This window comes from Eucyclogobius newberryi, unplaced genomic scaffold (genome assembly GCF_026437365.1).
Source record: "Eucyclogobius newberryi isolate DKJ021-1_F unplaced genomic scaffold, fEucNew1.0.hap1 SCAF_18, whole genome shotgun sequence".
Classification (NCBI taxonomy): domain Eukaryota; kingdom Metazoa; phylum Chordata; class Actinopteri; order Gobiiformes; family Gobiidae; genus Eucyclogobius; species Eucyclogobius newberryi.
This window is the reverse complement of record NW_027315812.1, coordinates 24,255,097-24,278,485: the sequence shown is the minus strand read 5'-3', so window position 1 is coordinate 24,278,485 and position 23,389 is coordinate 24,255,097. Positions and strand designations below refer to the sequence as shown.

Genomic DNA, 23,389 nt, shown 5'->3' with positions numbered 1-23,389 from the left:
GACTCGAGTCACATGACTTGTGATGTACTTGACTGTGTACCACAAAGACTTGACCTGACTTAGGACTTACCCTTTGTGACTCGAGACTTGACTGCGACTTGAGCCAAATGACTTTGATTTTACAGGCTAATTTCAACTATTACAGCCAAAACAGAGTGCAAACGTCAGCCCTCAGGAAGAGCCGAATGATGAAACTCAGGGAACGAGTGGAGAGAAGTCTCTGTGTTTCCCAGCGACCATGTTCACCACATTATCAGTATTACAAACACGGCCAGCTTCACTAGGCCTGGTGCTCGAGCGGGGACACCCCTCAGAGAAAAAAATTAGTCTTGTGTGTAAGGACTTAATCATCTACCAGAGCAGCAGAGGCTGAAAATGATTTCTGTTCACAAATCTGAGGAGCCACAACATCAGGAGCAGAGTTTTTAAACTGTTTTAAAACCACCAGTTCTGACAGCTGCTCAAAAGTTCTTCTTGTTGTGGACTGGTACCAGCGCGTAAATGCATTTTTAGGTCATGCGCAAACTCCAAGTGGCTTTAGAACACGTCCCAAACCTACTGTTGGCCAATAAGTGTCAGGCGTGAGCTCATTATGCCTTGATGCTGATTTGACTTCATCGTAGTCATTGCGGAGGGAAACGCCGAGAGTGCGGACAAAAGACACTGAAGGAGCAATGTATGCTCTAAAATGAGCGTGTGGTGATTCTGTAGATTGATGCGTAGTAGAGAACAAAAGAAAAGAAAAAAAGGAACAAAGGGACGGTGCACGTTTGTGGCGAGCAAGTGGCGAGCTCAGAGCGGTGCACGAGCTTTAAAGAACATGACACAGACTTCATGTAATTAGAAGCGTTGCTAAGCCATGTAAAAATACTCAAACTCAAGGCTACTTAACGTAACACATTTTTTAATAAAAGTGAGGTGTTTCACGATGGGGATGGCCACGGGGCTCTGTGAATGGTCACGCTCAAGGCATTTCATATCTGGAACCACAATCCACTCAGAGGTTCAGCAAAGATGGATTAGATACAGGGGCCGGGGCTTTGTAGGAGATCACTGACTGACTTTCAATCAAATTAAATTGATTTGACTGTAGTCGTCCCTGAGGCTGTGCAGACAAGTGTCCCATGTCTAAAAGTTCTGTTTTGTTTTTTTCTTCTGGGAGAAGGAGGAAGTTTCTGTCTTACATTATTTCACTTCCCGCTCGGACCAAGTTCTGTCATTGTGTGCGTGAATGGTTGATGGAGGTTGGAGGGGCGGATGGTGCAGATTGGGCAGCCTTGCTTCTGTTAGTCTACCCCAGGGCAGCTGTGGCAACAATAAAAGCTTACCACCACCATGTGTTGAACGAATATTATGACTGACAGAAGCACCAAGTCCTAACCAGGCCCTGCTCTGCTCAGCTTCCAACATCTGACGCTGGTGGAATCAAAGCATAAATTCCTCCTTCCATGTCAACAGATTCACTAAGATCTGATGGATTTTGCTTCCATTTATCTTCCTTTAAAAGTTGAATTATCTGTGTGGCCCTGAACATAAATACTGCAGTACAGGAAGATTAGGCAACACTTCAAGCACGATGACTTGACTTGATTTACTTGACCTTTGTGACCTGGTGACTTGGACTTGTCTTGCACATGGGTGATTTACCCCCACCTCTGCCATAAATCCTCTTCTCCCCTTTGAACTGTCTTTTCATCACTGCTAACTTTGCTATCACCGCCTCCTGGCATCTGCAAACAGCAACAAAAACAAGGGAAATTACTTTACAAGTCGATTTCATCTTTGCAATTTAGTACTGTATTTACACAGGAGGTGACTCTAGATGCCTTCCCCAACTGAACACAGATGACTGATGGGTAGAATCAGCAGAGATATGAGCTGTTATTTTACTGCGCTGATGTACTCTCCGGTACAGTTTATCTTCGGCTAGGCTCAGGTGTATTTGCTGTGTGAAAGCCTTTGTGTGAGAATCAAACTTACTTTTTGGGGTTAAGATCATTCCGGAGTTCTTTTCCCTCCTCTTACTCGATGTGAATGATGATGATAGTGGGTTGAGAGGCTAAGCTTGTTTACCTTGCAATTAGGACAATGGTTGGTACTATTTATAGATTAACGGCAACTTCAGTCTTTTAGCTATTGAGCCTTTGGACGAACTTCTTAATATATTCTCTTAAAGGTGCAGTACGTGTTGTGTTGGAGGGTCCACCACTCTCCCAAGAGTTATCGCTTGGCCTAAAGTATTTCACAGGAGTCATGTCACATAACAACATAAGTCATGTCTGTGGAGAGGCAAGAAGGCATGTTAATGTCACACTGTGGGACATTTCAGGCAAAGCAATAACATCCTATGGGTTGTATACTACACCAGTGGTTCCCTCCGAATTATTTTATCAGATTTTTTTAGGCAAATAAATGTGTTTACCAGTACTAAATTGTCAATTGCAATTTTAATTTTAATTTCTTGATTTAATTAAATAATGTCCAAAGTCAACCGAAAATATGCACAGTATGTAAAAATCCTCCAGTGAAGTTCCAGAGCAAGCATAGCACAAAGTCTGCAGATGGATCCCTGAGCACAGCACGGCGGGGTGAAGGATGGGTCAAATGCAGAGGACAACTTTCCCCACAGGGACAGTAAAGTGTACCTTAACCTTAACCTTAAACTCAACCTTAATACATTTACTTCAAACGCACAGTGAGTTGATTTCATTTGATTTGCATAAAATACCCTCTTGTCTGTTGTTCTTGTTCTCAGGTATAATCGTGACGTCGTGGCCCAGCATGGACCGCGAGGCCCGGGAGCAGTACCAGGTGGTGGTGCAGGTGAAGGACAAGCTGGGCCTGAGCGGAGGATACTCAGCCACCACCACAGTCGCTGTCAGCTTGAGCGATGTCAACGACAACGGGCCCATCTTCCAGCACCGTGAGTACATTATCTTTATGGGGCTGTACATGATGTGGGCCATAATGTGTGCCACCAATGTTTGCATCACCGACGAGGAGTGAGTTTCAAACGGAAGCTCAGCACTATGGTGACCGAGACGTCTCTAAACATCCTGGATATTCTTATAAGGCATAGGTTTGGGCCATATTCTGAATTAAGTTTATAACAACATCCCAACAGTTCAATAAGTCGAAACAGCCAAAAGACGCATAATAGAGAAGAAAAAAACACATAGAAGTCGCATTTTTGGGGAAATTTACTAAATCCATTGAATTCTTCTTCCTCAGTGTCACTTCTAAACAACTCTGCAAACTCCAGAGGAAGAGGAAGTGCAGATTCTTCTTCTTCACTTAGAGCCTAGAGCGCCCTCTTGTGGTTGTCAGTGTGAAAATAATGAATAATATCACAAATAAGTCGCACCTTTTTTTAATAGTTTGGCCGGGGTGCGACTTATACTCCGACATATTTGTGATACTATTCGTATTTTCACACTATAATCTGGAAAATACGGTATATAAAAAAAAGCAAATTAAATTAAGTACAACGACTCCTAACAAAATAAGGAGTTTTCCCCTCAAACTACCCTGCCTTTGTTTACCTTGGTCTAACAAGTAAACAAAAGCGTCCCAGGGCAGAGCAATACAAAGTCTAGTGTTTCAGATGGAAGTCGAAACCTCTTGATTTGAAAACGTTACCATCTTTATGCCGTAATGTTGTAACGCAATAACATCCCCATGGGGACAAGCATTTAGCAGACACACCAGAAAAGGTTACATATGCAAAGTGTATAATTATTTGAGTTGAATGATTTAGTAGAAAACATGACATTTTGATTGACGTCTGGCACAATTTCTTTCTTTTCTTACATCTTTCTTTAATATGTAATAACTAACACTTTGAGGAGCTTTGACTAACGTTTTTTTGTAAAAGGCATCTTTTTTAAACTCCAATTTGACTATACGAATCCATCTTATACATTTATATACCTTGTGCATTGTACCCTGTGCTATAGTATATAATAATATATATAAGAGTGCTGCTCAAATCTAATTTGCTCACGGTAAAAACATTCTAATAAATAAAAAGACTTTGCATAAGACCAAGGTCAACAGAACGCTCTCAGAAGGACAACAGTATAAAGTATGTGATAAGAGTGCGGTGGTGGGCGGACACTGTGTCTCATTAGGGGGTCTGGAGTCAGAATTAAAAGCAGAATGTTGCAGATTGAGAGCGAGAAGAAGCAGATGAAGGGGAGTGTACACGTGTCCATGTGTCGCCTACTGGAGGAATTTAATCTTTCAAACATGAGAGAACATTTGTCGTGACCTTTGGAAATGAACCAGGTCGCCTGCACTGATAAAGCGGCAATGGGAAAATCAATGAAGCACAAGTGAGACAGGCTTGGAGCTCCTTTTGAGCATTTAAACGTTTCACCAGCGCTCTTGTATATTCATGAAAAACAGTCCTGGAAGTTTAAGAATAGGCAATAATGGCAAAAATGAAAAGGGCGCTGTGTAATTTTTGTTATTGCTTTGCCTGGAATGTTCCTTTAAATGCAATTTCCATGGACATTTTTTTGTGTGTGGTAATAATAGTCCACTCCACCGTCCACTCCACTGCCTGGTCATTGCGGCTGCCCCCTTTAAGAGAGGCCTGCCCCCTTTAAGAGAGGCCTGCCCTCTTTAAGAGAGGCCTGCCCCCTTTAAGAGAGGCCTGCCCCCTTTAATAGAGGCCTGCCCTCTTTAAGAGAGGCCTGCCCCCTTTAAGAGAGGCCTGCCCTCTTTAAGAGAGGCCTGCCCCCTTTAAGAGAGGCCTGCCCTCTTTAAGAGAGGCCTGCCCCCTTTAAGAGAGGCCTGCCCTCTTTAAGAGAGGCCTGCCCCCTTTAAGAGAGGCCTGCCCTCTTTAAGAGAGGCCTGCCCTCTTTAAGAGAGGCCTGCCCCCTTTAATAGAGGCCTGCCCCCTTTAAGAGAGGGCTGTCCCCTTTAAGAGAGGCCTGCCCCCTTTAAGAGAGGGCTGCCCCTTTAAGAGAGGCCTGCCCCCTTTAAGAGAGGCCTGCCCCCTTTAAGAGAGGGCTGCCCCCTTTAAGAGAGGCCTGCCCCCTTTAAGAGAGGGCTGCCCCCTTTAAGAGAGGGCTGCCCCCTTTAAGAGAGGGCTGCCCCCTTTAAGAGAGGGGCAGCCGCAATTTACAAGTCCATTTCCTCATAAACACGTGAATGTAGTAAACTAACAAACCCCATGGACGACGTCCCGAGTTCAGTTTGATTGGGAGTGGAGCACCAAACCTGGGCTGTATGGAGAGACATATTAGCCCTCTCTCCCGCGGCCCGCTTCACACCCGGACCCTGCTTCACACCCGGGGCCCGCTTCACACCCGGGGCCCGCTTCACACCCGGAGCCTGCTTCACACCCGGAGCCTGCTTCACACCCGGAGCCTGCACTGTTCCGCTGCTCTGCCTCTGCTGCACACACTACTCTGGTTATGTTTGTGCTGCTCGGACACTTCACTGGGCTCAAAAGTGTATTTATCACAGTAACAGCAGTGCCCACCATAAAATCACACATTTATTAAATAGGTATTTTCAATGTTAAGATAAGATAAGATAATCCTTTATTGTCCGCACATGGGGAAATTTCATTGTTGCAACGCAGGTAGATACAGAGGAAAAGGACAGATAACTTATATGAAGCACTCTTAATAGAAGAACTCTTATAAACAAAAACTCCTATAGACAAAACCTCTCATTTCCTAATAAGGAATGGAGGGGAAAAATAAAGATAAAATAAAATAGAAACAGCTAACGTAGGACAAGATAATACTAATAATAATGGTAAAATAAACACTCTATTTTGATCAGTTATATGCACATGAGCTTTAAATGTTTTTTATTCCTTATTTATTGACGCATATATAAACTATTCATTGCACATGTAATTAATTTATTGCACATTTTAATTAATTAAATGTGCCATTTGAATTATTAATGACATAATTAATACATTGTGTATTTAAGCAATTCATTTTTGAACACTGAACCCTCCATATAAAATCTAACATATTTACATATCATGTGCTCATTATTATGCACTGTCCATTTTCTAAATAAATACCACAAAAGTACAAAGGGGTTTGTTCCGTTTGTATTTTACTTTTTTGACATTTTCCGTTTTGGTTTTGATAAAGAGCGGCTCCAAATCTTTAATGTGTTATTAATTATACAATCTAATGCCCACCTCTACCTGGGTTATTATTTTTCCCCATCTACATTTCACTAATCCGGCCTCTTTAATGCAGTGCTCGAAGCGCTTTCCTCCCACTGATATATGTTCACAAGTGGTAATTCATAAAGCTCTTCTGTATTTCTAAAGTCTATCCATCTTCACTAGAAACCTAGTCGTTCCACGCTGCTTAGAAACTTCAACTCTTGCTGTTATTAAACTTGACACGAACCCACTTGACTCTTCAATATACAAGCACGTCTTTGTACTCTTCATTTGCAGGTCGTGAGATATTTTCCAGACACAGAATATCCTGTGAGCCGATATCGTCGAACAATCCGTTACCATCCTTACATTTAAACTCTGCACTTTGGGATTGTCACAAAATGCCAAAGGATAATGAGCATGATTTTTTTTTTCAGCGGTAGCATCTGTTGCATAGCAGCCAGTCCCTTCGAGCGGCGGCGGTCGTCCAAATTGTGTCACTCATTACTCTCCTACTCGAGTTGGGGCAAGATTATGAAGAGTTGCCTCGATTTATCCTGGATTTGCTCAAATTGACCCTCCGTCGCCATCTCTGCCTCTTCTTATCACTAATCATAAGCACTCTCATCTGACTGGCTATTAGCAATCCACACTTCGCACTTAATTAATACAAGATGTGATTTAAATGTTATTTTCCAATTTGATTTGGGAATTTCATTAGTTTGAAAATTAGTCGTTTTTTATCTCCCAAAAGCAGTAATAAGGATGTTAAAGGTCTCCAGGGTGGATTATTCATGATGTTGGAACATTTCTGTGGACACCATAAGCCAATGTCGGCCTGGGACACACAAGGACTGGATTTATACGGCTTAAAACGGGCTCTGCATCCAATTAACAAGATATTGTTTGGTTTTACAGGCAGTTTGTGTCCGGAAAAGCTCATCCTGGTGAAGAAAGGAAACCATCTTATGACATTAGCAAGTTAAACAAAGCTTTTATGAAATAGCACAGTATAGAACTTTTTTTTTGTACTTTTAACTAATGTTTCCTCACAAAACAAATACCTGGAGTTGTATTTGGCTTAATTTGCGCTTGTTTCATTCATCCAGTTTATGAGGACATCTTCTCTGCTCCTTTTTTGCGCCTCAAAAAAACACTGTTTAAAAATGGCTAGATTTGGGACTTCAAAAGGAAGATATCCATAAGTCCATAAAACATCGGCAGTCAAATTGGGTTCATTACAACATGTTGGAAATGGTAATTCTAGGCCTGTCACTGTAACAACATTTGAAGGGCAAATTAAAATACTGCAATAAACAACATCATATTTAAACTACTTTATGCCACTGACACGATAATACTAGCGCAGATAATCCCTTGGCAACCCTTTTCTAAATGAACACATCCCAAAATACATGAGCTTCAATATAAAATAACAGAATAAAACACTAAAGTAGTTAGTATTATTAATGAGTCATTTATATTAATCATTAAACCCTCAAAAGATCAATTTCTATGTAAAACAAAAAATAGATGGGAAAATGTTGGCCAGTTGTGCACAAAAAGGTGCACATGTATTGTATCTATTATATATTGAACAAAAGTCCCTCTGTTCTGTTATAAAATATGATAGTCAAAAGTAAAAGGTACTCAAGAGCATGTTTACAGGCCAATAATAATACAAATAATGCATAATATGTGTTCTTTAATGTAATGAGAGCTTGCATCACCATAAATATTGTAGGAAAGCAATAAAAACGTTGCTCAAATTACAAAGAGTGGTGCTTGTGGTTTCTGGGTATTTCCATTTCCCCCATCAAACTCAAATCTGGACCATGTGATATCTTCCAGGCAAGGTACACTCTGATCTTCCATCTACCTCAAGGAGTAAATATGTTCCCACTTAAATTTTTTGTGTATGAATAAATTAAATCAAACACATTTTCTATCATAAATAGTCACTATGTGTTGCTGGCTTCCAGCACGTCTTCACAGCTGACAAGATTTCCAAGAATACTTCAAAATGTATCTGTAAACTATAAATCAATCATTGCTGTCAGTTGACACAGAAATTCCGCGTATTGCAGTTGGCGCCGCGGAGTTGCCACATGCCAAAAGTGACCAGATGTTGGTGAATTCGTGGCAGGTGGCACTCACTGCTCTGTTATGATGGGCAGAGGTTTCGTCAGCTGAAGTTACAACTGCGCCACCAATAGCAACTAATACAATGTTAAAACAGAAAGTTCCCCTATCATGTTTTACTTTAATTTATTTGCCATTTGCAGTTAAAAAACACATTGGAAAGGCATAAGTTACAAGACACTAAAAGTACCATGAAAACGTGACAAATACTCTGTTTGGATCGTCAATTCGTGTTGGTTTTATGTTTATGTACGGAAACCATCTTTTGAGGGTATAAGGGAAACATAATCATGTACAATACTGACTTAATCATGTGCAATAATGTCATATTCATACGCAATAATGTCATATTCATGTGCATATAACTGCTGTAAATAAGAGTGTTTACTTTGCCACTATATTATTATTTTTGTCTTATGTTATTTTATTTTTTTCTCTCTATTCCTTATTAAGAATGAGAAGTTTTGTCTATAACAGTTTTGTTTATAAGTCTGTTCTTTTACTTCTGTATCTACTTGCGTTGTAACTCCGAACTTTCCCCGTTGTGTGGACAAATAAGGGCTATCTTATGTCATCTTATCTTATCTTAAAATGTATATGTCACCTACTGCTGACAACAGTGGAAAAAGAAGCCTGCTGAGATTAGCCTATTGGCAGCATCGCTATTAGCAACAGAAAGGTAACATATAGGTGGACATATCGGTAGAACTACGACAAGCCAGGCCCTACTTCTCTTGCCAGTCGACGTGACCTCACAGCCAATCGGAGCTGTCTTGTTTGTGGATGACCAATCACCTTTTCAGTGCTATATTTTCTCTTTTTGTCCTTCATGAACTCATCTTAAAGGCGCAATGGACGATTTTTCGGCAATTTGAGAACGCAGGCGGAAGACTGATACAACACACACGTGCGTTTGTTTATTAGCGCGACGGATCGCATCGCATCTCTCGTCTCCCGTAGATTTCCGTCCACTTCTGCGTCAGCTCGAACTGTCTTTCTCCGTCTTCATTTTGTCCCGTACACTGAGGGAACTATATTATGATAGATCCATGCGCTTAGACGTGGGGAAACGTGGGGACGATCCGCACGCGGCTGCAGGTGAGCGGTAGGTGCGTTTTATGATTGATACGTGGCAGGACTAATCTGCAGTCCACGCCACGAGGAAATAAGACTTAGATTTGTGCCAAAAAAAATCGTCCATTCAACCTTTAATCTTGTGAATTTGTCTATTCTTCCTCAGACCTGTACACATTTGCGGTAGCGGAGAACGCGGCGGTGGGCACTACAGTGGGCAGAATTCTGGCACTGGACGGAGACACGGGCATCAACGCCGAAATGACTTATAGCCTTGAGGATGACCTGGAGGAGAGCGCAACGTTCCTCATCTACACAGACCCAGACACGCAGGAGGGAGTGCTGGTGCTGGCCAAGGTGGGCGGACACGTCTGACCGGTCACGGAAACAGCTGCTTTTCAGTCCCGCTAATGCAGTTCTCTCTAGCGCTTGTTGTCGGACGGTTTGGTGTCTAATGTTGCTGTGGTCAGTGTTTGGATTGGAAAATGGCAGGAGGAGGCAGGAGGTGTAGATGCCAAGAAAATAAGTAGAAATAACAATTGGGATATCAGAAAGAAAGAAAAAAGACTTTGCTGGCCTTGTAAAAAATAAATAAATAATGCATTGTAAACTGCTAAAATGCGGTGTAATCTCTCAATCGTCCTGGTTGGTTTCATAGTCAAATAAGATTGAATTATATCAACTGGACAAAGTTTAAACAGTGAATACATTTGGCCACTCATACAAGTACTTCATTTGAGTGCTGGTAAAAGACTATCGACTAAAAATATCTGTCTGAATGGAAGAGCTAACCTTCATCATCTAGCACCTAATAGCATACTTTGATAAGCACTATTGTCTTTCTTGCTTAAGTTTGTGGCTGAAGTTGTATAAATAAAGCCCAAGTTAAGTTTGGGGAGGTGTGTGTCGAGCAGTATTATTTGTGGTGGATCTCCTCGTGTCTGTGGGGACAATGTGATTGTGTTACAACTGTTTGTCGAGTCGCAGCTCGAAAAACCTCAAATTGTGAGGATAGAACATCTTTACCACAGCCAATCAGAGCAGCCAGACAGACCTTTGCCAAGAGACAATTCTTAAACTGTTGAAATAACACGAAATAGTTTGTGCAAACTTTTTTATTGTCATCAGCTACAATGCGTTTCATGAGGTCAGGGCATTCGAGGCAAGCAATGATTGACCAATAAATCTAAAATTACGCTGTAGCAACTATATTTGAATTGTTCCCAAATATATGTAATTAAGCCTTTCCCCCTCACTTGGCTGGAAGGCTCTGTGTCTTTTAATGCCCACTAAAGGCCACTGGGCTGTACTGCAGCAAGCTTGGTTGTCTTCCGCAGCTGCGCTGACCGTGTCCAGAGGCCCGTTCATGTTATGCTCTCTAACATGTGCTTTTACAACCTGACTGGACAGCAGCTTGATTTAGAGGACAACACAGCGTTTCTAATGATTAGACGTTAGAAATACAGGCAGTATTTTAATAACATAGTGCACAAATCAATCGATCAATTTCCCCATTGAGACAGTCACTGAGCACGTCCTCAGTCGAGGCTTTATCCGCAGTGCGTAGGCGCAGGACTTGGCTTGATGCAAACAAAGTCAAAATTGTCTAATCCAGTTGCATGTCCTTCCCTCGTCTCATCCCCATTTCACACTGCCCTGTTCAATAAAGATTTAGGGCCAAAGAAATCAATAAAAAAATTAAGGAAACTGGCTATGTGCCTCAGTCTGAGAACTCAGGACTGCAATCACCTCAGATTAAAGTCAGGTGTGCAGCCCCTCCCCCACCTGTGCCTGCTCTCACACACCTGCCCCTCCCCCACCTGTGCCTGCTCTCACACACCTGCCCCTCCCCCACCTGTGCCTGCTCTCACACACCTGCCCCTCCCCCACCTGTGCCTGCTCTCACACACCTGCCCCTCCCCCACCTGTGCCTGCTCTCACACACCTGCCCCTCCCCCACCTGTGCCTGCTCTCTCACACCTGCCCCTCCCCCACCTGTGCCTGCTCTCACCTGCCCCTGCCCCTCCCCCACCTGTGCCTGCTCTCTCACACCTGCCCCTCCCCCACCTGTGCCTGCTCTCACCTGCCCCTGCCCCTCCCCCACCTGTGCCTGCTCTCACACACCTGCCCCTCCCCCACCTGTGCCTGCTCTCTCACACCTGCCCCTCCCTCACATGTGCCTGCTCTCACACACCGGTCAGCACTTGCACATAGACGACATCGGGACAAATCCAACATGGCGGCGACCAGACCGATACTGCTGTTACAGCTCAGGCAATAATTTTCTCTCTTGGGTTAACCCTAACCTTAACCCTAACCCCTAACCCTAAGTTTTTTAAGTAGTTAGGATAAAAAAAAACTGCAGACTGCAATCTATAAATTTAAAAAGTTTAATCTCGAAATAAAATTATCTGCATGAGGGATTCGTACCCATGATATCCTACACCACAAGCCGTGTCCTTAACCACCAGGCCAACACATCTGAGTGGTTTCCGTTGCGAGAAGCCTTGTCTCTAACCGTAAGTGATTGGGGCCGCCGCGAGGGCCGCCATATTGGACTTTGTAACTTCCGCAACGATAACTTTCGTTCCAATGACGTCTATGTGCTAGTGCTGACCCTCTCACACCTGCCCCTCCCCCACTTGTGCCTGCTCTCACACACCTGCCCCTCCCCCACTTGTTCCTGCTCTCACACACCTGCCCCTCCCCCACTTGTGCCTGCTCTCACACACCTGCCCCTCCCCCACTTGTGCCTGCTCTCACACACCTGCCCCTCCCCCACTTGTGCCTGCTCTCACACACCTGCCCCTCCCCCACTTGTGCCTGCTCTCACACACCTGCCCCTCCCCCACTTGTGCCTGCTCTCACACACCTGCCCCTCCCCCACTTGTGCCTGCTCTCACACACCTGCCCCTCCCCCACTTGTGCCTGCTCTCACACCTGCCCCTCCCCCACCTTCTGCACCTGTCCAGTTCAGTCATCAATAAAAAACAGAAACTAAATGGTGCAATAAACTAGTACATAACAACAAACAAAGCATTGTTGTATTTTTTATTAAGTTGTCAACTGTCTTCTGTGAGATTTGAACTTGGGATCTGCTGATTGAGGGTCTTCAACTTCACGCAGACACTGTAGGCCAGGGGTGGGCAAACTAGGTCTTTCTAGTGATAAGATAAGATAATCCATGAAACATGAATGTTCATCATTTGAATGGGCAGTGCTTTACTTCTGGTTCTGGAAAACACCATACACTGGATCTTCTCAAACGTTTTCTGGTGGGCCCCCATTGGGAGATGAAAAATCTATCTGCGGCCCATGGCATTACATGCAAGTTTCACGCCTCATGTTTGAGAAGTTTCTCTGTTCAGAGCTCAAACGGCTTACTCTTTACACTGCATGATGTCATCAGTCGGTGAACACCGAAATGCTCCTGTGTTTTTAAACTCCATATATATTGAATTGACTTATGATGAAACCAACACACTGCAACTAAAATAAAATAACTCTGTAGCTAAAGAGTCCAAAAAGAAGCAAATCAAGGATGTGCTCACACTCTGGCTTTTTGAACCGCGCTCATGATCACGTTCTGTGGCCCCTACTCTCCCTTGTTCAAACAAGGAGATGAGATGTCATGTAGCACTTTGTTTAAATGTTGTGTTGAAGCGCTAATGCTGTAGCATAGCAATAAGCTTATAAAATAAACCACTTTTGTGATTTTTTAATATCATTTCACTTTGTAACCTTATTCCACTTTGTAACCTTATTCCACTTTATGCATTTGTAACCTATGAAAAATAATTTCAAACTACATGAAAGCCTGTGTTTAACTGCAACATACACCTCATGTACCCAGGCCGATGGACAAGCTCCCTCTATTCTGCAGTACCGTTATATCCAAAAAAAGAAAAGAAGGAAACAAAAATGAGACCAGCACAATTAAATGAGGAATAATAATAAATGTATATTCATATAAGTAAAATAAGACTCAGTGGTCTTCTTGTGGACGCACACAACAGCACAAAGCATCTGTAACCCTCTGGAAGACTCAACAAATTCTCCGAAAAGAGAAACACTTCTGAACTTTGGTAGTATTTACAACAACAGAAATAACAATAACACCATATATACACAGACTGCAGTATTGATAACTGGTTTGAAAGAAGAAAGTGCACTTTGAGCTGGGTTTGAGTTCAATGAGTTTAAACAAAAATGTCGAAAATAAAATAAAATAAATCCAATTGCGGCGATACGGGCAGGTCCAATAAAAGGCCTGAGCAGCAACTCACATGGGTTTATTAAATCCAATGGGGTATTGTCCAAAGAGTCATTAATGTGGGTGCGCAGATGTAACATTCAGGCTTTTAAAAGAGAGTAATGGGGGACAGGCTGTGTCAGCCTCCTACCAGAGCCGTAGGGCGAAGATTGTAGGCTCAATGTCTCAGCTCGACATCGAATACGCACCTGGCCAAATCCTCTGTATTGTCAAACACAATGGCATCAATGGACTCCCCACAGAGCTGTAGTTAGCTCTGTTCACAGCTGTCTCTTCAGCCCCGTGCACTCTGACTAGGGAAAGGCACAGGCACAGGTTGAATACTGCTCTGTGTGCTACCATTGGTCGAGCACGCTCACGTGACTGGGTTGCGTAATTATGTAATTGTGGGTGTGGTTGCAAACATGGCGGGCTTGGAATAAACAAATGTATATTCTATATTTATTTATGGATGTGATCAATTTTAATATTAAAGCATTGTTAAAGCAGGGTTTTAATACAGATCATTTTAAACCACGGTTACACCTACCTGATCCATATCACGCTTGATGGTGAAAGGGCGGGGTCGCCCAGCCATTTCCTGGGGGAAAGCAGGGGTATTAAAGATATATTCCTGCTTGTGTTTCCCATGTGTGACGTGGGATTGCAAGTTACAGTTTTTACTGTCTGTCCAGTCTTTGAAATGATGTTGTATTTTTACTGTTTTACATGTATTAGATTCAGCTTTGTGGATTGGGCCGGCCCAATCGGTCTCATTATAGAGGCCGGTGTGTGCCTCAGTGGTGTCTTTGGGATCGCTTGAAGCTGTAAATAAAAATCCACTTGGACATGACTTTTGGCCTGAGTCTTCCTAAGCCATTTTAGCCACTCAATGCTACACTACCTCAAAAACACATCACCTTTTTGTTTTCTCTTGTTTGTGGGGATTAAAACTATATTCCCTGTGTTTGTGTCTTTTATAAAGATCTGACATTGAGCACAACAAGTTTAAGACTAGTTTCAGCGGGACTGGACGTTATATTTTCCCAGGAATAGGAATCAAACTTCTCAGATTACATTAATAGAGTTAATATTTTGTTCCCTCAGCCTCTGGACTATGAAACCAAGCGGCGCTACGTGATGGCGGCCGAGGCGTTGAACAAGCACCCTGACCTACGCTTCCTTCCCCTGGACGAGTTCTCAGACAGGACCACTCTGAAGGTGGTGGTAGAGGACGTGGACGAGCCCCCGGTTTTCCTCCAGCAGCCGTATGAGTGGAAGATTCCAGAGAACGCAGCGCTGGGGACTGTAGTCGGCAGTGTCAGCGCCAGAGACACGGACATCATAGACAGCGCCGTGAGGTATGAATGTGTGTCTATGGACAAATGATTCACTGTGAGATCAGGACAAATAGTATATATAATATCTTGAATACTTTGGTTTTCTTAGTTAAACTTTTCCATGCACAGCAACCAAATCTTCCATCGTGTCCCTTTTTGACAGGAGCTATAGCTGACATTTTGATGTTTTAACCACCTTTTCAATGGTGAAGTAGCATTTAGAAGAGACAGGAGATTAAGTCTCTTTGAGGGGCTGTCAGTGGCCGGCCGTTCCTGTGCGTCTTTGCTTTCTACTTTGTGTTATTGCGGGCTGCAAGCATCGTCAAGTTGTTTCTTTATTTAAAATTCACACAAGTTGCCCAAAACTTCAGTTACTGCTACACATTCCACTATGACAATTTATGTGATTGTTTTTTTATTGGGGGAAATCCTCCCAGACCCTCCTTCTAGTTTGGGTCATATTTTTACACAATCACGCTGAAATTAAGGGGCTGGCAGACCGGTCATGGGCTGCTGAATTGCAAACGCTCCCACTTGCTTTCAGGGCCCTCTTCTTCTGACCGTCCTCACACCTTCATCAGCCTCACTCAGATCAATGCAATACTCAAATGCCTTCACTATGTAGCTTTATTAAATCTACAGTATGGTATTGAACATAATAGTTTTGTTCAATTACAGGTGTCTTGCCAAAAACAAATTCAAAAAATAAACATGACATGAAAAGCATGAATACTTGCTCTGTGCGAGATAAACCTTCCACAGATCTGACCTGTACCATGGCCTGGTGGCAGCACGTACTTGTTTTCCTGGAGATGGTAAGGTTTGACGTCATACTGTGGAACATTTCAGGAAGAGCAATAACATCAGTATGTAGACGAGCAGAGGGCGGACCTTTCACCCAAAAAGTTGGATGAAGTAAATTATGACTTGGCAGAGTTGGCTCCACAGACTGACACCGTCGACAGGCCCATCAGGTGATGCCCCTCCCCGGCAGACGGCAGGAAGAATGGCATGTGCCACCTGTCTGGCAGCGTGACAATGATGAGCAGGCCCACCGTGCTGGGGGAGGGGCGGGCGGTAAGAGCGGGGGAGACATCCCACGACAGCCTGCCCCGGGCGTCTTCCTCCACTCGGTGAAAAATCATTCCATTTCCAATAGTGTAACCGGCTCGCTGCCTCCATTTTTACCCTTGATCTCTGGATACCCTGTACACGGCCATATTTATCTCGTATTACTTTAGAAGGAAATGAACCCCGCTGAATAAATCATGACATTTTTTTTTCATACCTCCACAGGCTTTTCTATCTATTGCCGCGGTATTATCACAAAGCGACGTAGCCGGGAATCGGGGGTGTGTAATAAAAGCACTGTACAGGGTGGCATATGGAATAGAGATTTGAAGTCATTTGCAAGTGTGGCACGTTGCATTGAGACGGCGGCGCCACCGGAGCCTGGAGTCCTGCACCTCGGCACGGCGTTGAGAGTGGCAGGTGCTGCATATCATCCGCAGCCCCGCGTCCATTACACTCCCTTTGGTGACACTGCGGCTGACAGCTGATGAATGCGTCCACTCGGGCATTATTGGAAGGCTTCGACAATCGTACAGAATATGATTAAGCTTCCTCGGGTCAAATTGGCTTATTTCCGATGTTGTTACGAAGCGGTGCCAGATAAGGCTCATTACTCAAGTTGTACATCTGTATTGTCGGGCTGGATGGAGTCGGCAAAGACAGATGTCTTTTCAAATGGCAATTGAGTTAAGGGAAAGCTGGAATGTAATTGGACCAGTTTGCATGTCAGCGAGGAAAAACAATAAAGCTAAGTGGCTTTAAAGAGTTGACATCCATAAATAAGTGTTACAAAACCGTTGATAATGCGGCAGTGTAAAGTCTATTTGTCAATGTAAAACTTTGTAGAGGGTTGCAGAGTTGTGTAGGACCAATGGTACAAAAGAAGAACCTTGTGGAAGAGTAGTACAAATGTTTTCACTTGCTTTTGAAGTGAGATGGATTGAAATGGAGCTGTATCCTCTGCATTTGACTCTTCAACCAAAGTTAGGGGGCCCTTTCTCCAGATCATGAGACAAAATCCTGGTCAAAAGTTCCTAACTGTAGGATTAGTCATGTGTGCATGTGATAGGTTTATGAGGGAGGTATATCTGGATATTAATGAGTTTCAGGCCTAAGGATCCCTTCCCGATTTGAAAGATTTATCAATGGTCTATATTGTTATAGCAAAAGGGCTGCAACTCAAACTATAATATCAATATTCAATATCACTATTAAAATCAAGAATTAACAGTTTGAGATGGATTTTATATATTTGTTACAGCAAGAGATACTCTGTACCCAATCTTTTTTTAATTCAAATATTCATATTTAAAGATTCACACTGTCAGTTGTAGACATGTATGCCACTGTTCATTTACTACATCATCTGACCCGTTCTTATGCTGGGTGCACTGCAGATGCGGTGGAGATGTGGCTGTGCAGAAGAATACACTTCGAGTCTCAGGAACGGTTTTCAATGAATTAGAAAACGTACTTCTGTTACCGTGATTTCCTGACTGGTCCTGCAACCACTAATGAGAAAAATGAATGACTGAATGAAAAAGTACTTCTGTTGTGGCGTGAACTCACAAAACCCTGGTGAATCCATGTGAACCTGGTCAGATAAGCACTGCAGGACACTGTAGTGGGTGTGACATAAAGTATGCCAGTAAAGGGCTCACAACACATGCTGAAGTGTAGTGATGAGTGACATGAGCCCGGCGCTGTCCGGCTGCAGCCACCACAAATAATCACTTACAAGAATGCTCAATCTCCAAACTCATGGAGAGGAAAATTGGGCTGAATCCTGTAGTGTGCAGAAGGCTTAAGGGATTTTACATGTCTTTATCCGAAAATAAATGTCTCGTAGAAAATTCCATTGAACTTAAATAACTGCTGAACTCAGGCTACAACTGACTGAATTTAACTGGCAGTTTAAATAATGAACATTGAGTGACCTTTTATTTAACCAGGAAAGTCCCACTGAGCCTGGCCCCAGAGGGGAGGAGCCTATTGTACATTAGTTTATTGGTAAAGGAAACTTTTTAAATGTATTTAACCAGGAGGTGGCAGAGCCGTTAGAATCATGGATTCTCCTGCAGGTGTCCGGTAAATTGCCCCTAGTGAATGAATGTGAGAGCGAATAGTTGTCTGTGTGACTCTGTGTTATCCCTGTGACAAATTGTCCAGGGTGAACCCCGCCTAAGGCCCAAAGTCCCCTAACGGGAGCAAGCGGTAGAAAATGAATGAATGAATGAATGAATAACCAGGAAAGTCCCATTGAGATTAAAGACCAATTTTACAAGGGAGTTCTGGCCAAGAGGCAGTTAAATAACAGTTACATGAAAATAACATTTGCACATTACTATTGTATACTTTCAACTTGGTTCAGAAAGCATTTACAGACAGGAACTCAGTCAATTTCCAGTCTTTCTGCAACATGTTCCAAGGAAAAGAATCTGAGTGGAGGCTTTCTTCCCCAGCTCAAAAGGAACAGAGAGCAACAGCTGATTGTTTAACCGTAAGGAATATGAAAATGAATATGAATGAGGGTGTTTGCTCTGATTTAGTCCCTGTCCACAACAAAATCATGTAAATAACTGTCAAAAGCTATTGACATATCTATAAAAAAGTGACGCACAGAACTGTTTCTTATCAAGTGCCACATTAATATCATTTACCACCTTCATAGTAGCAGTGATAGTGCAGTGTTTCTTCTGTTTCCTGGTTGAAATTTCGAGATGATGTCATTAGAGTACAAGCCATTCCAGAATTTCTGATGCAACACATACGTTTGATATTTGACTATAATTAGTTGCTGCTGGATCACCTCTTCACAAAAGTAGAACAAAAGCTCATATCCAAATTAAGGGAATTTCTTTGGTTTTAATTGAAAGATTAAAAATAATTGAAAGTGGCTCTGCTTTAAAATGCGCCGCCAGCTTCAGAAAGTAAGGCTCTGTCAAATCTGGTCCCGGGGGTTTTCTTTTCTGTCATCTCATGTTTTTAGAGCCTTATGCACTTCGTGGACTGTAAAAGGTGTAAAAGGAAAAAGCTCTCCAGAAAACATTGATTCTGCAGGAACTTCTTTAATAAATCCCTTTGCACGACCCCCAATTAAAGAGCCAGATGTTTAATGATGAAACACAGAGAAAGACACAAAGGTCAAACCCACGACCTTTGCGCTGACTGGTGAGTTCTAACCACTGTGCCACCGTGTCACAATCGAAATATAATGATCCCTGCAAAAGACTCAAATTGGGTATGACAAACGCTTGCGTGTGACTGGAGCTGCAGCCCTGGGAACGAGCTCTTGCCTCAGCCTTCATGTTTGTTTTCCCTTGTTTATCTCATTGTGTCTATTTTATTTTGCTCTAATAGTCAAACCATCATTTTTAGGCCTCGTGTCTGGTGTAGCGGGCTCTGGAGAAAACGGAAATCATCTTTGTTTTGTTCCTTTTAAACTCGACCAGTTTAAAACAAACACAAACATTCATTCCTAAAAAGAAAACCAATATTATATGATTTGAACCGTGACTGCTTGTTATCAACACTTGTCTCGTACAGATCGTTTTCTGTTGCGGGGCCAAAACTCTGGAACTAGCGCTCTGCAAACCTCAAATGGAATCACTTTCTGTTTTTCAGTCTTCTTTAAAACAAGTTTATTAAAATGTGTGTTTTTTTCTGTTGTTTTACATTGTCTGGTGTGCGTTTGTGTTAAAGTGCCGCTGACAGGTCGGACGACTCAGTTAACTAACATGCAGTTAAGATGGATATGTTTAGAATCGTGCTGGAATTAAAAAATATATAATAATAATCTCAGAATGGCACATTGTTTGGTTCGTAATTTCACTTCCTGTATGTAATTGATGACATCACACTAGAAAATTACCCAATTACACTGGGCAAAAACTCAATGTCACAGTTTCATATCATAAAATAAATGAAAGCGACTTTATTTTGTTGAATTAACATTTAGAGAGTCAAATAAAGTTGTTTTTGTATGTAAATTGTGCATAAAATTCAACTGGAATGAGTTTCCCTAGTGTGACTTTTCTCCACAAATACCTACTGGATTGGTGAATAACTAATTTATATGTGCAACTGATATAAAAACACCAAATTAAGTCAAAATTAGAAAAAACATACGCACTTTAAGCACTTTTCTCGACTTTGTTGTTTAAGGTGCTCTATAAATAAAGTTGACATGGATTGGATGACCTGTGCAGCTTTACTTAGACATCTGAGGTCGGGTTGTTGAATATTACATCACTCTGAGTTATTACAGTGTTTCGACATGAATACCACACCACAATTTCCTCATAAAAACAATTTCAGGCAATGCAATTCCCGAACATCACGCAGCCGAGCAGGTCCAACAGTTGCACCTTTAAGTTTATTCAGCATTCCTTTCACAACAGTAATGGTCCCGCCACAACACTGCATCTTTACTTCAACTAGATCCTTCAAACATGAGCTTGTATTTCACCTGCGCACGTATCCGCTCGTGTTTCTCACCCTACTGTTTTCAAATTACAACTCCTGCTTTCTCACAACTCGGGGTAAAAAATCTGTGGCCTGTTATAAAGTGAAATCCAATTTGACAAACTGCATCCGAACCCGGCGCGTATGTTTACCTCTCTTTTGTTTTGACAGCGTTGCCATGCCGCCGCCTGCGTCGTTACCTCTTTGTTGGATGCCCGTCAAGCGATAAAAAAAAAAAGGGAAAAATAAGAGCAGTTTGCCTAATTAATCTCCCCGTGGTATCGCAGTGTTTTGTTTGCCGAGGAAACCAACCGGCCCCGTTAAATACCTCTGCGCTTTTTTCTTCCAGATACGGCATCGAGGAAAGGAGCGACGGCGCAAAGGCGTTCAGAATAGACCCCCGCAACGGAACGGTGAGCGTGGCCAAGGCCTTGGATCGGGAGAGCTTCGACTGGCACAATGTGACAATCACGGCCACGGAAATAAGTAAGGCAGCCAATTATGTGCAGCGGAAAATAAGCAGCGCAACTTTGTAGCCTCTTTTAGTCACGTTTAGTCACTATTTACTGGATGGTTTGGAGCGTGTTGTCAGTAGATGCAGGCGGGAGAATGGCGTACAGCGTGTTCAGGCGTCGTGAGGGAAAACGCAGCAATTACTATGAATGTTTTGGTAGAGAAATGTTCTGTATTGTGCTGTTTATATTCATATATGTCATTTTCACCTGAATAGATACTTTTTTTAATATATCTGTGCTGGGGCAAAACAGAATTGACTTTATTACATGCAAACACTTTTACCTTGTTGCATTTTGTGAATTTCAATCTGGACGAAAAGGTCGAAAAGAGAAACATGTTGGGGCAAAAGAATGAGTTAGGAATATAATACCATTGCTTTTACCCTTATATCATACTGCGGCAGAGAGGGACTCATACGAGAGCACGGTGCAGTGTTGTGTGAGTTTAAAACATGTTGGCTGACACACACATGGGCACGTAGCGCAGGTGACATAGCGATTAGCAACTTAAACTGTATATGACAAGATTTCCTGTTTTTCTAATTATGATTTAGTTTGGTGGGATAGAACCTGTGGTAAATATTTATCATAGTTTTACTTCCATTAAGTTGCAGTTTGTGAAGCAAATTTGACAGAAGGATTCAGTTTTAGATCTCGCTCTCTACTTCCTGTGATGTCATCAATGTGCGACATGTCATTGAAAATACAATTCACGCTTAAGTGACACAGTTTTCTGACAGTTTAACCGATACTTGAACAAAATAAAGGTGTTATATGGTATTATCGTTCGTAGAATCATAATTACTGTGTAATTTAGATGGATTTTGGCTCTTGTTTACAGTGAAATTGTGGAGTTAACTTGACCATATGTCATATTAGCTTCCCATGTCCAACGAGGAAGTACAATTATAAACTTGACAAAAATGGTCAATTTGGGGACAAATGGGAAAAATGTTTATAATAATCTGAAGTATAATTATATTGTGTAGTCAAACCCAGTGGTTCCCAAAGTAGAGGTCAGGGGTCACGAGGTAAGAGCTGGGGCCTGGGGGGTCACGAGATGACTTGGAAGATGTTGATTCTCAAATTATGACACTGTATTAAGTAATATTGAGTCTTAATTAAAAACTGTATATTTTAATGAAATAAAGTCAAATTACTTGATAAGCCACTAAAATAAACACAATAAAACCTGATTTTAAATATTTTGCAACTTTAAAATCATCACAAATTTAGCAGTGGGGATCCTGAATCGGTTGCACAATTATTTTGGGGTTCCGGGCCTGAAACGTTTAGGAACCCCTGGTCTAACCTGTCATATACAGTAGACCTTAAAACTAAATATTAAAATGATTTTCAATGAGCGAAAGTCCTGAGAATGTTGCATAAAACAGTGAAAAAGGCAAAACTTAGAAAAAAATGTGTGTACATTTTAATGCAAATACAGTTGGATTAGATTCAACTTCAAAACATTACACCACAAAATCTTTTACACTGAACAGTTTTGTACCATGTAATAGTATAATGTGTTAATTTTGAGACAATTTCACGACTGTTTGCCAAATGTCTCTCCCCTCTCTCTCTCCATTTCACTCTATATATCTCTCCAGAAAAAAACAAGAAAAAACTGAACCAAAATGTCACTTTATTACTTACCTAATATGTTTTTCCTGAAATAACAGCCTCTAATGCGCACATAGATCTAGTTAACCACCAGTAAAACTTGTTGGACCTTCTGCCCTGCTGGATGGATGGTGTAAAGGCCACGTTTGTCAGTGCTAAGTGTGCTTTTGACGTAGCGTTTGTGATGCATGCTCCCGGTGCGCCAGGCTAAAGTGTGTGTTGACTCCCTCAGTGCAGCTCCATCTGTCCTCCTCCGTCGTGGTCTTCATCAAAGTGCTGGACGTAAACGACAATGTGCCCCGACTGGCCCACGATTACCAGCCATTCATCTGCGAGGGCACCCAGTCCGGAGAGGTGAGCCCGCCATCGCTCACTGTGCGGTTGCGGACGCTGCGCTAGCGTCCAGATCGAACCGTACTGTTAAAGAGAGAGTAAGACGAGCCGTAAAGGAATGTCTTTCAATTAAAACCACGTGCTTTTTAAATTTGATCTCTTTTAGCCATAAAAAAAGAAAAGAAATAATAATAAAAAAGTACGCTGGCTGAAATGTTTTGCTTCAAATATGTCGTGAAACAGGTGAAATAATCAACGGCAGTGAACAAGATGAATTATTTTGAATGTTTAAATTTATATTCAGTCAAATTAATCATTCTGGGATGAATCGGGCTCAGTTTGTTCTCTAAATCCACACATAAAAAGGATAAGCCTGAAATTAGAAATGTTTTTAAATGCATTCTGTCGTTCCCTAAATCATTTTTTGTGT

General features: G+C 42.2%; 1 protein-coding gene across 2 annotated transcripts in view; it reads left to right on the top strand.

Moving 5' to 3' along the window:
• The window catches only part of cdh19 (cadherin 19, type 2), a 62,761-nt gene that overhangs the window by 30,084 nt on the left and 9,288 nt on the right, over positions 1-23,389 (top strand). For both annotated transcript variants that reach the window (XM_072451147.1, XM_072451149.1), the window contains exons 6-10: positions 2,756-2,923; positions 9,528-9,718; positions 14,721-14,974; positions 20,838-20,974; positions 22,859-22,980. In XM_072451147.1, coding sequence (XP_072307248.1) covers positions 2,756-2,923; positions 9,528-9,718; positions 14,721-14,974; positions 20,838-20,974; positions 22,859-22,980 — 872 coding nt within the window. The remainder of the gene's footprint in view (positions 1-2,755; positions 2,924-9,527; positions 9,719-14,720; positions 14,975-20,837; positions 20,975-22,858; positions 22,981-23,389) is intronic.